The following is a 17,312-nucleotide window of genomic DNA, read 5'->3' as shown; positions in this document are numbered from 1 at the left end:
AGCGCTCGAACAAACGCCATGGCAATTTCCAATGAAAACGGGATGTGACACCCTCCCTCCTTGCCTTGTGACTGCGTACTTTCAAATCGGTTATTTTTTCCCTTACCTTTTTATTCTTTCTTGGTCCTCATGGCATGATAAAGCTTATCCATTTTTTCTCCAATGCCTCCTATATCAAAATTATCCTCTAGATTTGCTCTAGACGGACCTGGCATTGGGTCAAGTGTCTGGAAGAATTCTTCTATGTCTTCCCATGCTACTACTGGATCAGGTTCCATTAACTCTTTCTCTATGTGATCAATGTCGCATGCCCTTTGCCTTCTCTTTCGTTCCATTTCCTCATCGATTTCCCTTTGCTTCTTAGATTCTTCTCAAAACCTTTCCTCTTCCTGCCTTCTCACATCTCTTCTCATTTGCTCTATGCATTTCTTCATCTCTTCATCTTTGTATTCTTCTATCCATAAACTTCTGTTCTTCTTCTTCCTTTTTCTTTTCTACCTTATCTCGTTCTTCGATTACTCTTTGTCTATTATCATACTTTCTTTGCTCCTCTGCTCTTGCTTGTTTTTTCAACTGTTCATCTTGATACAGCTGTTCCCTTCTTTATCTGCCCTTTCTTTTCGCCTCGTCCTCTTTCAATCGTTTCTCTCGTTCCCCGTCTCGATTATCTTGTTCAACCTGATCTTCATCTTGCCTTACTTCCTCAATGCTCTTTCCATCAAATTTGAGCAATATCTGACAGCCATCCATTTGTTCTGTATGAGCGCTACTTCATCAGCTTTGTCTTTGTCTCCTTTCCATCTTTTTATTTCTTTCTCCATTTCTAGAGACATTCCTGGTCGATCACTTCTCTCTTTGTCCCGTGTGACTTTAGGAATCATATCTCTTTCTGGAGTCTTTTCGGGACTCTCGTCGCTGCTACATGCAGGCGATTTATATGTCTGGTTACTGTACCCCGTCGCTGCCTTAAGCTTGCTTAAAGGATATAGTCCTTCGTCTGTCGTACTATCGCCATTTATTTCATGCGCGGTAGGGGGAGCCGAAGGCTCTTCACCACCCTCTTTACACTGGTTAAGCATCCAGTCCTCAGGAGGCGGGTCTTCCCGTTCCGCCTGGTACATCTTCCAGAGCTCTACGCTTGGTAACCTTTTTTTCTAACCTTTTTCCCATATATGTTGCATGCAAATATGTCATCATATGTAGCGGGACTGCTTTGGACAGATTCATCCCTTGTGGCCATGGCATGAACATTTTATCTGCTATGCCCTTAACCCACTCTGCACTGTATTGCTTAAGCTTGGGTGCGAGTTTTGGCAGCTGTCTGCACAAGTTCATGAGCAGAGTAACATCCTCCATCATGACTTAGTCACAATTGACTGTCACTACTTGCTGTTATTTCACACAGACAAATGCTTTCCAGAAAAATAGTACAATATAAACGTGCACGAATCGTAGCTGCTCCAAGCCTCTATATCACTTTTACTTTAATCTACTTATTCAAAAAACCAACATCGGTCGACTATAAATAAATTACTAAATTTCAACCCTCAATTTTTCCATCATAATCTATTTCTTCCTTATTTTCACTATTTAATTTCCTTGTCACATGCGTCATATACAATATACAGACAAACAGCCAATACTAACAGACTGGCTGGCCCACATATACTTTAGTCCACGCTCCTCTTGACTATTTATGCCCCTAAAATTACTCCAATGGAGTATGAGCTGTCCTCTTTAATGACAACTTGGTCGTTCATAGCCTATATATGTCCACTTGGACTTTAGGACGAGCTCATTCTAAACGTCCTTGACGTATGTCTCCCGGCTTACTTATATAGATTACTTCTTCATCTATATATCTTGAACTGTGACGCTCATTGTCTCACACTTCTGATGCTCATCGTCTTAAATAAAATATCCCAACCAACCCTCTGTTACTATGTCTCCATTATCACTTTTTCCCACTCAATACTCATTCATTTTGCCACCTTATTCAGCCTACTCACCATTCACGTTTTCGACTTCTGACCCTCGGGATCGTCTCCTCCTCAAACCAGCCGCTTCAGCCTTCAGTCTGCACAGCTTCCTATAGATGTCCAGAAAGGATTTTTCGCTTGAAAACGAGGGGCTCGTCCCACTTGTACTTGCAAGGTTTATTTTAAACGAACGGCTGCTATCTACAAGGAGCTTCACGTTCTTTCAGCTAAATGGCAGAGTGCGTCCGATATTACCGGGTCCCCAAAGCTTACTAGATCAATTGATTTTTAACCATCCTCTGCTACCACATGAACTGGTGCTTCCGACCCAGCACTTTAAGACGAGGTAGAAATACTTGGAGACAGATGGAGATGCAGAATATTACTCAAACATCAATAATCAAAACTGACTCAGGAAGTTGGACAAGTGCGACTGTTTTAACATCAATTATCTAAAACAGGGAGTTACAGCGAACATCAACGTGTTCGCTCGATCTTCACACTCAATTCTACACATAAAAAAGCAAGTTATATACTAATAACTTATCATCATTGATGTTTGCCCACGTTGCAAACTTCAAAATCCTACTTGGAATGGTGATAGGCTTACAAGGAATATCTAGGTATACGTTTCATACTGGCCAGGAAAGGTGATTTGGGTCTCTAACATCAGTTGGGGCAACTAAGTCCTCCTCTAGTGCAGGTCACTACGAATGTCATCAAATACACAACGTCCCATTGGTTATGCAAACTATAGGTCTCTCAATTACGTGTCCCTCTAAAATTGGTTGGCACCCTTGTAACGCTCTGTAATATTCCAACTATGCAAGCAGCACGAAGGCTGGCACACAGGTGCTGGTGGGCTGGTCATAACAATAGGTTCGCACCAACTTGCTGTGGCATCCATCATCACACTTGCAGCCTACTAGTCAATTACGGCTTTGAACTTGGCCTTGGAAATGTCCTCTGTGCTGGAGAATCTGAAGGAGTATAGCATACGGCTCGGTCTCGATACAGCTCATCATCGTTGTCTATTTTCATCTGGCCACGTGACTGTAGACCATGGTTTCGAGTCTTACTGCATTTAAAATACTATTATTTGATGAGCCTCTGACGTCTTCAATGTTCTCGCCCCACACTTAAGACAGAGGATTTGTTCTTTCACACATTCTGTAATTGTTCGTACGCACATCTAGGCCCAAGGTGGCCTTGACTTCTTGGTGTTTATCCAACCAAGCATTTCTTTGATTCACCACCATGGTTCAGCTTTCAATTTCTAACTGCGACGCACTGAAAAAGACGTCTTCCTACTCACGGAATCCAGCTCTGCTAAAGTGTGTTGTGGAATCATCCATAGTTCTTACATTTCCTATGTATATACGTTGGAGCATCGCCGCAATCTGTTCACTACATAGCCAGCCTTAAACAATGATTTGTCTACTTGCGTTGCTGAGACTGTACACTTGAAAAATGACTTGATAACTTCTTCATTATTTCTGTAGCATAAACATCTTCATATCAAGCTTGAAATGTTGCTCATCTCTAACGCTTCCTCTCTTGCTTCTATAGAATGCTTATGGTCTCTCGCCTCTACATCTCTTCTGGGTACATCAGTTCTGCTCTTTATGATGTCACCAGTCTTCCCTTTTGCTCAGTTTTCACACTTCTGGGATTTCATTCAAATGGCCATCATATTGTCGTGTATGCATATATGGCTTACTAAATGGGAATCTTACTTCCAGGATTCTCTTTGGTATAGGTATTCTTACCGGCACTGCACATGTGTCACACTCTGGCTCCCAGCATCTAGGCAGCATGGGTGAGGAGGTTTGGATGGGGGTACTTGGCTCCACCTCTACACAGTCATACTTGGTATAGTTCCCTTGAGCAAGGGACATGTTCCTCTGGCTGCACAGACTTAAGAGACTCTAATTTCTCTACAATGTTACCAAGAATGTCTAGATCTTTACAGAAAGCGATACCTTGTGGAAATGAGATTTCACATGATGCTGGGAACATGCTTGTGATCTCTAGTCTACTTGGAGATAGCTTTCCTATTTGTTTAAATCGTACCAATGTTTTGGTGATACTCACAGAAATTCCCATTTTGTGTGCTCCATCCTCAGCAGATATTGAAAGAGGGGTTTTCCCAAACAATCAGAATAATCCGCAATCACTGCTCTATTTTCAATCCAGACTTGTGATTGATCTGATCCTGTCAGAAAGGGTACTCCTAAATAATATGGGCTTCTCAATTGCCTGATGTTCGGAATGTCAGCAAATTCCTCACATGCCACGGTCTAGGGACCATTTATACAATCTAAAAAGTGTTCAATATAATACTGATGGGACTCGTAACCAAGTAAAAACATCTGACTTTAGAGCTCAAGGTCCAGAGAGGCATATTCCCCTTTGATTTAAGTCGAGACGGTGATGTATGTAGACCCATAGCCCACCAAATCGGTGAAGAGTAATTGAAGTTACTCTCCTGGAATTCCAGAGGCAACCTGCATTTGCTGACAAATCTTGAAATGATTGCCCTCTTAATGCTCCAGGAAACTTGGATAACATCCATTCCTTCTTTAGCTGGTTTTAAGGTATTGTTTCAGCCTGCAAAACAAAGCTGCGGAGGTAGAACCTCAGGTCGCCTCGTTAATGCACTTTGATGTGATCTTTGCTTAATTGATCAACAGATGGTAAAGCTCCCTTATGGAATGCTAGCTGTAGAAGTTTCGGCATATACAGATAACTTCCATGCTTTATTAATTAATGTATACTGGCATAAGGGAGTGGGGTGTTTGAGGACTTCCTACTTACTATCACTGAGCTTGTCTCTGCATGGAAATCCAGAGCTTGTTGTAGACTAGTTTTCTTGGCTGGTGATTTGAATGCCAATTACACACCATCAAGCCTCGAAGGTAATCAGTGGGACTATTATCCTGACTCTTCAGTCGCTGACTTAATATCACAAACAGGTTGGCAGTGGAGCTATACCATGATCTCCCTGGGTCTCCATATGATTAATGGGCAGATTGGGGTGGGCCTTGATGTTCAACATACTTGGTCTAGAGGTCTTAGTAAATCTACTCTGGATTATATCTCTGCTGACCAACAGATGTCCGAGCTTTGCTCTGATTTCACAATAAAAGAAAATACATGAAGTGATCATTGTATTCTAAGAGCTAAATTCACTCTACCCTTTTAAATTAAAGAGAAGGCAACAATTGGGCCCATTAATTTGAAAGTGACCCCTAGTAGAAATGCTCTTTGCTGGACTCCACAAAATATTGGGATACTGACCAACTAATTTAATCAGGTGATGTGTCATACTACTTTAGAGTGGAAATTGGAAGTTTTCAATGTGGACAATTTTGACTTAACCATTGTAAGGTTGTCCCTACTTACGCTCACACCAGAATCAATACACTCCTCTAGGGAAATAAGGCAAAAAGGCAATCTTGTAAGGATAACAAGTTTAATCTTTACAAATGAGGATGGTAGCAAAGGACTCTTCTGCCTGAACGGTCTTCTCTTGTCCCTCTTCCCGTTCCTTCCTGCCAAAGTGGTTTCAAACAAGGGGTTTATATAGTCCTGGCTTGCCATGGTGCTGTCACTGGAGCTGGATCATGGCTTCAGCCAAATCCATTCGTCCTTCCATAATAGGGATGCTCCAAGGCTGCCTTTTTTCATTTAGTCAGGGCATGCTTTCCTCCATTTTGCTAACTATGCAAAAACGCACTGCAGCTCTGCAGACTTTTACAAACCTTGAGGCCTAACACAAAGAAAACTAAACATTGTTATCCACGTTCAAACATTTTCCAGTCATTCTCTCCATATTCCACTCACCCTGCTCAGGTTTACCTGGGTCCTGTAGTTTCCCCTACACTTTACTCTTATAATTGTTCCCATTTTGCTTTTTGCTGCACAAAACATGTGACGCTTGACAGACAGTGGACACATTGTGAGTCAGTTCACGCTGGCCATAGTGCAGAACACCGCACACTAAGCCCGCAGTCTATTTTAGATCCCACAGGCCGCTTTCCTTCTGGGAAGTTGGGGGAGTTTGACTCCTCTATAGCACTAAGATTTTACAATGCCTAGGATCTGACATTACAAATCTATCCATCTAATAGCTACTAACTGTGCCTTATATTTAGACAATAACTAATTTCTTCAGTGCTTCCTTATGTCTGTGTATGTGATTGTTTGCTTGAGAAAGCCTTCCCAGTGCCCCTCCTCCACCCAGCCCATTATAGTGCCTTAAAGAGGCCTTGCCTTAAAGCGATTGGGGGTTCGGGAGGACCCTGGTTCCTTCCCAATACCATCGGAGAACTAATAATGGCTGCCACAAATAATCCTAAACTAAAAAAGCAGAAAATAAATAAGAAACATAATCATGTATTTGATGACCAGTTAGCGTGTAAGACGGCAGATATGAGACAGAATCTCAGACTAATAATGACTTTAATACATCTCTTACAATAAAGTAATGTATCTGTAAAGTTAAAAAACAAAAATATAGAAACTTTTGTAAGTTCAGACGATTTACGCTCCTACAACGCTATGCAGAGATGATGCTTCAGGTATTAACAAAAAAAGATTTAGGTGCGTTTCGGTCTATGATCAATGGGCAGGAGTGTCAAGTAATCGCCTCACAGCTAAATGCTGTGGAGGAATCTCCCTTGGGTAGAGTTTTTCTCAGACCTATATGCCCCAGGCAAAGCCAGACCATTATTTACTGCTATCCAGTCTGATGCTGACATCAGAAACAACATTTTGGTTGACGTGAACAAACTATATGAATTGATAACTCTATGTAAATCAGCTAGAGCCACCGGTCCAAATGGCCTTACTAATAGCACCCTAAAGAAGGACCCAACCAACTGAGCAAATGTCCATAACCTTTCCTAAATCATGGCAGACTTTCCATATTGTCTCTATTTTTAAAACTGGTGCAAGATCGGATCCGAAGAAATTACTTTGCATCCGTACTACCTCAACATCTTGAAACGTGGGCTACTTCCTCTAATAGGATATCTATATTCCAGTCAGGCTTTCGCAAAGGCACACTCCACAAATCTCAACTGCCTTATTTTAGGGGCCTTCCAAGAATCTGCCTGGTCCACTTCTGCCAGCTGCATGTATGTTGCATCTGTTGACCTGTCCTCTGCTTTTGACCATGCTGATTGGTCCAGATTGTGGGGAAAGTCAGCAGGCTGTAATATTCCACATGGTCTATTAAAATGTATCATTGGGCTTCATGAGAACTTGAGTATTCAGGTCATACTGAATAGAGAGGAGGTAATGTCCAGTCGTATCCCCACCCCCTCTGGTTTAAGGCAGGGCTGTATCCTTGTGGCTTGTTTATTTAACCTATATGTTTCAGATGTAAATGATTATCTGGGTCAGGCTATGCTTGTGTCTCCTAAGGTGGGCGCCGTGAAGGTGCCGTGGTTAGCCTATGCAGACGACTTCTTACTGTTTGACAACTCTCGTGTTGGTCTAAAAAGGCTACATTGGGCATGTTCATCTTTTGCAGGTGACAACGGTCTCTTAATCTAAAGAAAACTGAAATACTTGCCCTTAAAAGATGTAAGAAACAAAGGGTTCATATGTGGTCCTGGGAGAAAAACGCAATTAAACCAGTGCCTAATATGACATATTTGGGTTTTCCTATATCAGCCACCCCAGGCTATTGTAATGTAAGACAAAGCCTCCTCGAAAAATCTACTCTTTTGCTTAACCAACTGATAACATTAAATCGAAAATGTGGACTTTACTGTATTATTCCTGCACTAACATTTTAAAAAGGGAAAATAATTCCAAAACTTACATATGGGATGGAACTTTATTTCCATGTTGTTCCTAAATGGTTGGATTTGGCAGAGGCTAAGATTTGACAGAGGATATTGGGGGCTCCTAACGCTGTTCCTCTTGCAGCCGTAAGATTTGAGCCGGGCCTAATCTCAATCAGAGCACGGGTAGAGTGGAAGGTATTGTCTTTATATAGAAAATTGCTTGTACCAGTTTCTGCTTTCTTGTACAGAGACTTGAATATATGTATGAACCAAAATCCCAGAGGGACGACCATTCATTATATTGCTGAGATTCGTGTGTGAAGTGAAAATATTTTGCAAAGCCTAAACTTGAATACCGATTACCTGATTGCAAACCCGATAAAGGCCAAAAATTGCCTACATGACAAAGATTAGATTTACACAGTAGAGAAATTTCATAAGGATTATTGTCAATGAGTCACCTTCACAAGGAACACAAGAAAAGAGGAAAATTGCTGCTTTATTTGGTAAGATTTCCAGATAATCTGCACAGATCAATTTTCCTTAGATTTCGTTGGAATATTCTACCCACCAACGAAATCCACTTGAGAAGAGGATTGATTACAGCAGCAGAGTCTGGGTGAAGGTTCTGTAAGAATAACGATACAGAGGAAACCTCTCAACATCTGATTGTGCATTGTCGAGCACTAAACGGTATGAGGATGTGCTATCTAGGAAAACAGTTTCTCTCTAGCCATTTCTGTACCGAGGAATATCTTTGGCAGAGATGTTTGTATGGTGACAATGCTCACGACACTTTAGCGGTAGCAGTGCTTTTTAACTCTATTGAATTTAAATTAAGGAATTGTTAACCCCCTTTATCCTGTTATATGTTCGGGAAATATTAATGAGCGACAATATAGATATTTTTATAGATAAAATGATGAAAACATTTCGTGCAATTTAATACTTGTTTTATATTTTCTGTCTTGTCTTGCATCATCCTTAGTTTTGATTTTTCATGTTAATGTTTTAAAATATATACAACAATCTTGTTATTAATGTTGATTTTATATTGATGATATACGTAATGTGATATGCATACATTTGTATCTTTTGTGCTGAAAAGGTTTTATAAACCATAAACAATAAAGCTAAAAAATAATACTTTGACGCATAGGCACGTATTTTCAGTGATAAAATGAATCTACAAGTCCTTCCATGTAATGTTCGAAAGCGACTAGCTACAGGCATACATTGGGACAGTATTGATTGATTTTTATTTTTTTATTTTTAAATTTCAGAAGTTGCCGTAGTTGATATCTATCCTTCAGCCAATGCCACGTCGTAAAAAGCAGTGAGTTTGTACTTTGCATGTTATGTTATGTTATGTTATAAGGCATTTGTATAGCGCCTCAAAGCGCTGTGGGTGAACACCCTTGGAAGACCGAAGTCCATGGTATGAGAATTGCTAAGAGGATTTTAGAATGTGTGTGTGCATTTTAGCAAGTACGAAGGCAGGTAGGGGTCGGCAAAGTCTCTGCTAGCGACCTATGGAGATCTGGCTAGTGCATGGGTGCTGAGAAAGACTGTCTGGAGAGTATGCGAGTCAAGAGACTCCGGTATTAAGCACATGCAATAAACCAATTAATTTCATAGACTAATATAAGTGGATTTGAGCCAAGGAACCAAGGCCTAAAACTATTGCCCTAAGCCTCTGTTGACGGTTTCTTGCAGATTTATGGTCCTCTCTTGGGCATGTATCATCCTTTATGATTGGCTAATTTATACAGTTGACAATCCTAAATGCTCAAATCACGATTAACTAATTTGTTGTTTGTTTTACAGGAATTTTGTCTCCTTCGAAAATCTGAGCAAGATGCAAAACAACGAAGTTTTAAAGCCTGCCAAATATTTCTCTGAACTGGAAAAGGGTGTGTTGCTTGCACTGGTTGAGAAGTATAAATATGTACTGGAATGTAAGAAGAGTGACGCCAGGACTATTGCTCTGAAACAACGTACCTGGCAAGCGCTTGCACATGAATACAACTCTCAACCTAGTGTGTCCTTAAGAGATTTTAAGCAGCTTAAGAAGTGCTGGGAAAATATCAAAGCGCGGACCAAAAAAATACTGGCACATGAAAGAAGAGAAAAGGTCAAGAGGAACATCAGTCCAACCATGAATAGTCATGAGTCACTGAAGGAGAAGGTTGCTAGCATGATCCCTGAACAGATCTACTATATACCGAACCCCCCAGAAGAAGAGCCGGAATTCCATCGTGAAGCCGTCAACCAAGGTACAGCCAAGTGTATATGCTGTTGCAGCTGTGAAGCGCTGCGCTCGATGCCGCTCATTTTGACATTCTCATGTAGTTTAATTCTTTCTAGTCCTCCCCTCGTCCTTCCACCCCAATTCTGTGTAATTGTGGTATTAAATTTGCATCAATGAAGGATCAAAGAAGTGATTGGGCGGCTAAAGGTACATGCTGAAAATCTACATGCTGGGCTATGTTTTTTGTCTCATCTGCATTTTGTTACTGCTGCAATTTAGGATTGCAGGGATAGACATCCTCCCTGGTATATGTTGAGAAAAGGAATTTAAACATCCTGTGGAAACTCTTTAGCAGAAGGATTATTTTAAGGATGAGGTTTGCTCCATTCGTTTAGAGCAGGGTTGTCCAACTTTAGGCCTTGAGGCCCGGGAATCCTGATGGGTTTTCAGGATATCCCTCATTAATATTTGTGAGGAAAAGTTTGCAAATATTTAGAATCATTGTATGTAAAATTCTTTCATGAGTATCAATGAGGGGTATCCTGAAGATCCAGCATGAATCTGGCCCTCGAGGCATGGAGTTGGACAACCCTGGTTTAGAGGTTCTAACACCACCCTTTGTGTGCCCATAAGCCTGCCCATACCCAGAAGGCATTCTGTAGCCTCCTGGTAATGCTTCTAGAATGAACCTAACCATCTGGTACTTGGGGTCAGACAAATCTGCATGTGCTTGTTACTATCGAAGGCTGCTGGTAAGGACCACTCCAGCTCCATGCATGTCAACATCCCTCTTTGCATCCAGATGGTGCTTGTGCTGTACTGTTTTCTCCTTTCCCTGCTAGGACTTGTAGCCCTGGACTTGCCTTTGTTAATCCAGGGTTCAAGCACCTGAATGCACCAGGACTGGACAAGCACCTTCCAGATGGACTGGACATGTTGGCATTGTTGTAACAAAGATGTGCCTGCATTGCACAGTATAGTTGGCCAATTGAGAGCGTGTTTGCAGTGGTGGAAAGGCAACTTTCCCATGCAGGCAAGTGTTATTTTTCAGATGTAGAACTTTCGCATATTTCTTTCTGGAAGTTTATTCTCTGAGGAAACCACAAACTCCCAAGTCTAAGCTTTTGTTGCCGACGACCTTCTGTACTCTAGAGTGCATATTTGGACCGAGGAAATAATGAATTTTACATGCATATTGTTAATTGCAGACTCCACCTAAAGCAGCATGTTGAGCAGGTCAGCCATCCTTCAGCAAATCCAAAGCCAATCTTGCAAGAGGAATATTGTCATGGGCAGGATTGAGAATTATATACCTTTAGAAGGATCTTTGAGGTCGGAAAAGTACACAGTATGTATTGAGACTTAAATATTGCGTGGCTTGGCAATACGCGACATAATTTAGTTACACACTCAGAAATGCACAAATCTGCCGAAGGGCATTTAGAGCGTTGGTATTCTAGAGGAATACACAATGTTAAGCAGCAGTGACTGGTCATCTTTCTTACTGCAGGATTTTGTTCATGGTGTGACTTGCAGAGTATTTATTTAAAGGGGTGGTCTCTGGGGGCCTTCACCCCCTTCACTGCCACCCTCCCTCCCCCAGTGAAGTGAAGATGGAGAAAAACAGAGGGCAGGTGACAGCATATGCAAAGGAGGAAGAGGGCAGGAGGAATAGAGCTGTAGCAGTGCACTACAAGAATGATCCTGACTCATTAAAAAATCCTTTGGAACACTTTTGTATAACAGTTTATCCCCCCCACTAAATAAGAGTCCATGAGTCATAAACACATGGTTAATCCTCCCTGGTACACTACTCGCCCCCAATACCGAAAAGCCCTGACTGCTTTCCTTTGGAAATGGCAATAGGTCTTTTCAAATAAGTAATGGGATGGGGGGCAAGTCATAGAGAAACATGAAATGAATTACAGAACCTTTGAATAGCGTGTGAGAGAGTCTGGTTACGCATATGGGATTTCTTGGCTCTAGAAAGCAAAGGTGTGGACTTTTGACCGAAAGGCTCTGCTGCTAAGTATTGTTTTATACATCTGGGAAGAGCACTTTTGTATTGGTCAATTTCTGTGTGATTTGCTTCATTCTGTCTCAAGGACAGCTTATTGTCGAGGAGAAAGCCTAGGATTTATGAAATGGGAACTAAAGAGGGGATCATTGTATTAGTTGGGTTGACATTTAATCTAACTGCCATCATCTGAGACTCAATACTTTAGAGGCATCTTCCAGACGGCAGAGATCCTCCTCTGTAGAAACTGTAAGATCTAACTGTGTAGCATCTGAGTCCTGCTCAATAGAGATGCCTCACTCAGCCACATATTTTCTCTGTGGCTCGATGTAAAAATTGACAAAAATTGGCGATAACATCGGTCCCTTGGTCCCACTGCACTTCACTGACAAAGAACAGGATATGGATGATCCCATCATGACATGAATCGGAAACCACAGCTGAATATTACTTGTGTGATTCTCTAGTGGTTGGTAACATTACTCACCTTCTGGCACTCCTTTGAGTACACCTGCTTTCAGTCAGATAGCTGGGAATATGACACTGATTTTGTGACATGAGCACAGAAGGGTGTTGATCTTTTATAACATATTTGATATTAGTTATTAATTGCACTTGTAAAGTACAACGTACGCCATTATGGGTATCTCATGGCACTAAGACCGGGGGAGCGGTGGATAGGATGGTCGGCAAAGGGGTTTTGTTCGATGTGGTTGGCGAATGGATTGGTAGTGTTGCAATAACCATCCTGAACCGCTCTTATGATGGTTGATCTGCAAAACCCTAGTGGTAGAAGAGCAGAGCAAAGGGGTTTGGTCTGTGCGTAATGCTTACATGTCTGAATTGGCTGGGATCGCAGAGTTTGGGGAATGGTGGTGGATGGCAGGGTACCAGGTGTACGAGGCAGATACACTTGAAGTGGATTCTCTAGTTGATGGGGACCAAGCGAGGGTCTAGAAAGCGCTGTGATCCGATCTCCAGACTCGCAGTAACGGATGAGCTGCAGACTTGAGGATCCACTTGAACCTTTGGGTCCAGTGGAAAGCCAAGGTATTGATTTTGCGGAAGCTAGAGAGATGAGAATGTTAATGACAGACTTTGACTTTATACGGGATGGGCTTTTTACTTTACATTTTTCGCGCAGAGCTAAAAATATTGGGTCCCGCAGGAATATATTACAAGTGAAAGAAAAGCTAGAGTGTATTCATCTTGCTTGAAACAGTTGAACCTCAAATCCTACTACAAATGCTATCTATTACGTTACAAACACAATAACATCGAACCTTAAACATTTGAATTGTTTAAAAAAAAAATATGTTCTGTATTTGTTTTTTACCAGAATGTTCAAAAGACTCTAATACCCTGTTTACCTCTACACCTTTTTAAACCAACTTCTTAAATTGGGTTAAAGGTTAAATACCTGATTCCGTGTTAACCTCGCCTTACCCTTGCCCGGCAATGCTGTTCTGCCTGTCACTCCACATTTGCCCCTTCATTGAGCCTCTCTGGATGTTTATATTAAAATTACATTTTCCTTTTTATTCTTCATTTTCAAATGTGAGATTGTTTTCTAGATTTTTCACACAGCTTTTTGAAAATGTATATTTTTTATATTTTGAGTAGTTGCTATATTCTTCTGAGACGGCAAATGTGAAAGTAACTTTCACCCATTTGAAACCTTAAAGGACAGCATCTTGGATAAGCTGCAGCATCTTCCTGAACATTCTGGAAATTGCTTATAGCCTAAACTAGCATTATGTAACCACATAATCGTATACCTAAAATGGATATTTATTTTTTAAAGGTTACCACTCAGAAGAGTAGGAGCAGTCATGTGCCTCCCTGCTACTAAGTTATTGTATGTGCCTGTAATAAATGTCTGCAGGCTTTAATTCTGATAGTACTGAGCATTATTAAATTCTTAGCTAATCAGACTGTGATCCCGGTATTTGTTACTGAGGCTACATTTTTGCAACGCTGTATACAAGGGATTGGCAAAAGGTCTGCCATGGAATTCTGCGGTTGCCAGACATTTGGTCGAAAAAAATTGGTCGACCAGACAAATGGTCGAACCAATTTGGTCGAAAACCAAATGGTCGAATTTTTTTTTATTTTTTATTTTAACCCTTTTTTTTTATTTTTTTGGGGGGGTGCCCCCCCCCAACCCCCTTTTTTTCTCTAAAAACCCCTTTTTTTACTAAACGAAAACCCGAAAAATAAATATATAAATAAAAAAAAATCGACCATTTGGTTTTCGACCAAATTGCGTCGATCAAATTGCAGTCGACCAGTTTTTTTTCGACTAATTGACTGGACACCGAATTCTGCAATGCTGAGGAAACGTTCCCTTTGACCCATAATGCCTCGATTGGCTTCTGCCCAGATTTGAATGTAAAGTGCTTTCATTTGCATGTGGGGGATAACAAAGGGTCTGCCTGTCTTGTTAATGAAAAATGTTGCAACTGGTTTCATTGCAGAGGGTGAATGGCAAAATTGATACAATACAGGTTTTCTGTGCCACCCCAAACGACACTGGGGTTTTGTAGAACGTCCAACCCTTTGATGGAATATCATTCCTTCTTACTTTTGATGTAGCATTGACGTAGCATTGACTGTGGCGTTCACTTTAATGATGGACTCTAAGTGCAAGCGAGGGCCCACAATGAGGTCTAGGGTCAGTAACTACTATCATTGACATGCACAGGAATATTAAAATAGGTATTCTACAGCCCTGACAGACCCTTTTAATGTCATGCCCCTCTCTTCAACCCCTGTGAACATTCAGAGGCCGATTCATGGAATAATTAGCGCGGCGCAAGTGGGCAAAAACGTGCGAATCGCAGTGGAATAGCGAAAATCGCAGTGAACGTGCGAAAATCGCACGAAAAGCAGCGCACGTCGATTCATGGAAGGCCGTGCGCGAGAAAACCAGCGGATGTGCGAAAAAAAAGTGCGCGGCGCACGTTGGCGCACGTTGGCGCACAGGCCATCTAACAGCGTGCGCCAGGTCACAGCGAAAATCGCACAGGCCACAGCGAAATTCGCACATAGCGCGGCGCACGCAATAAAAGTAGGCGGAACACGGGCGTAACACTCGGAATGGGGAACAACTTGCCAAAACGTGGGCGTCACGGGGGAAGTACAGGGCACAAGTGCGCGGAACGCCCACACGCTCGCCTACAACACGTATTCATGGAATAGAATAGGGGAAAAAAGCGCACGCTCAAACCAGCGCACAGGCACAAACACGACCGCCACAAGAAAGGAGGCGGTAGCGTCTCTGCGGCTGTAAGAAATGTGCGCCAAAAGGTGCGCCAACAAATAGCACCTATATACTGCCATGATGAATGTCCCATACTGTGGCCCTCCAGGAAAAATGACGTGCAAAGGGGTACCCACAAACACGGACACCCGCTGACAAAAAATACGTGTGCATGTATACCGGGGTGCGCGGGAAGTGTCACACGCGATTTGCAGGGTACGTGCATCACAGGGGTTCGCGTGAAGTTATTCACACGATCGGGCCTGGGGGAGCGGGCTACGTGTATTACAGGGGTTCGCGTGAAGTTCCTCACGCGATCGGGCCTGGGGGAGCGGGCTACGTGTATTACAGGGGTTCGCGTGAAGTTCCTCACGCGATCGGGCCTGGGGGAGCGGGCTACGTGTATTACAGGGGTTCGCGTGAAGTTCCTCACGCGATCGGGCCTGGGGGAGCGGGCTACGTGTATTTCAGGGGTTCGCGTGAAGTTCCACACGCGATCGGGCCTGGGGGAGCGGGCTACGTGTATTACAGGGGTTCGCGTGAAGTTCCACACGCGATCGGGCCTGGGGGAGCGGGCTACGTGTATTACAGGGGTTCGCGTGAAGTTCCTCACGCGATCGGGCCTGGGGGAGCGTGCTACGTGTATTTCAGGGGTTCGCGTGAAGTTTCACACGCGAATAGCCTGGGCGCGTGTATTTCAGGGGTGCGCGGGAAGTTTTACACGCGATTTCTGCACGGTACGTGTATTTCAGGGGTTCGCGTGAAGTTTCACACGCGAATAGACTGGGCGCGTGTATTTCAGGGGTGCGCGGGAAGTTTTACACGCGATTTCTGCACGGTACGTGTATTTCAGGGGTTCGCGTGAAGTTTCACACGCGAATAGCCTGGGCGCGTGAATTTGAGGGGTGCGCGGGAAGTTCCTCACGCGATCGGGCCTGGGGGAGCGGGCTACGTGTATTACAGGGGTTCGCGGGAAGTTCCACACGCGAATAGCCTGGGCGCGTGTATTTCAGGGGTTCGCGGGAAGTTCCACACGCGAATAGCCTGGGCGCGTGTATTTCAGGGGTGCGCGGGAAGTTCCACACGCGAATAGGCTGGGCGCGTGTATTTCAGGGGTGCGCGGGAAGTTCCACACGCGAATAGCCTGGGCGCGTGAATTTGAGGGGTGCGCGGGAAGTTCCTCACGCGATCGGGCCTGGGGGAGCGGGCTACGTGTATTACAGGGGTTCGCGGGAAGTTCCACACGCGAATAGCCTGGGCGCGTGTATTTCAGGGGTTCGCGGGAAGTTCCACACGCGAATAGCCTGGGCGCGTGAATTTGAGGGGTGCGCGGGAAGTTCCACACGCGAATAGCCTGGGCGCGTGTATTTCAGGGGTGCGCGGGGAGTTCCACACGCGAATAGCCTGGGCCCGTGTATTTCAGGGGTGCGCGGGAAGTTCCACACGCGAATAGCCTGGGCGCGTGTATATCAGGGGTGCGCGGGAAGTTTTACACGCGAATAGCCTGGGCGCGTGTATTTCAGGGGTGCGCGGGAAGTTTTACACGCGAATAGCCTGGGCGCGTGTATTTCAGGGGTGCGCGGGAAGTTTTACACGCGAATAGCCTGGGCGCGTGTATTTCAGGGGTGCGCGGGAAGTTTTACACGCGATTTCTGCACGGTACGTGTATTTCAGGGGTGCCGGGGAGTCCCACATGTGATTTGACAGTGTGGGTCCTCCCAGGTGTACCCTGTACACCCTCCACGGCCCCTGCAGGCAGCCCACACCACAGGGGACTACCCTGCATCCCTGGTCATGTCCCGCAGGCAGCCCACCCAACATGGGCATGCCCCCCAGCAAAGGCACATGTCTCCTTGAACTAATGAACACCAACACATGTCCCCTTGCACCCCCACCCCCCAGCACTGTGGGGCACATGCCAGCAGTCCCCCACCCATGTCCAACTCATGTCCCCCACCACCCCCACCCCCCAGCACTGTGGGGCACCTGCCAGTAGGCCCCCACC

At 43.8% G+C, this 17,312-nt stretch overlaps 1 protein-coding gene across 7 annotated transcripts in view; it reads left to right on the top strand.

Moving 5' to 3' along the window:
* Nucleotides 1-17,312, top strand: part of MSANTD3 (Myb/SANT DNA binding domain containing 3) — a 345,465-nt gene that overhangs the window by 228,966 nt on the left and 99,187 nt on the right. For 4 of the 7 annotated variants that reach the window (XM_069620619.1, XM_069620620.1, XM_069620621.1 and 1 more), the window contains 2 exons: nt 9,061-9,113; nt 9,605-10,053. In XM_069620619.1, coding sequence (XP_069476720.1) covers nt 9,094-9,113; nt 9,605-10,053 — 469 coding nt within the window. In that variant the 5' untranslated portion in view covers nt 9,061-9,093. The remainder of the gene's footprint in view (nt 1-9,060; nt 9,114-9,604; nt 10,054-17,312) is intronic. The other 3 variants (XM_069620618.1, XM_069620624.1, XM_069620623.1) reach the window with 1 other exon arrangement.

Source organism: Ambystoma mexicanum, chromosome 5q (assembly GCF_040938575.1).
Source record: "Ambystoma mexicanum isolate Mex_15411 chromosome 5q, UKY_AmexF1_1, whole genome shotgun sequence".
Classification (NCBI taxonomy): domain Eukaryota; kingdom Metazoa; phylum Chordata; class Amphibia; order Caudata; family Ambystomatidae; genus Ambystoma; species Ambystoma mexicanum.
Note: the sequence above shows the minus strand (reverse complement) of the source record. Positions and strands in the feature narration are given on the sequence as shown.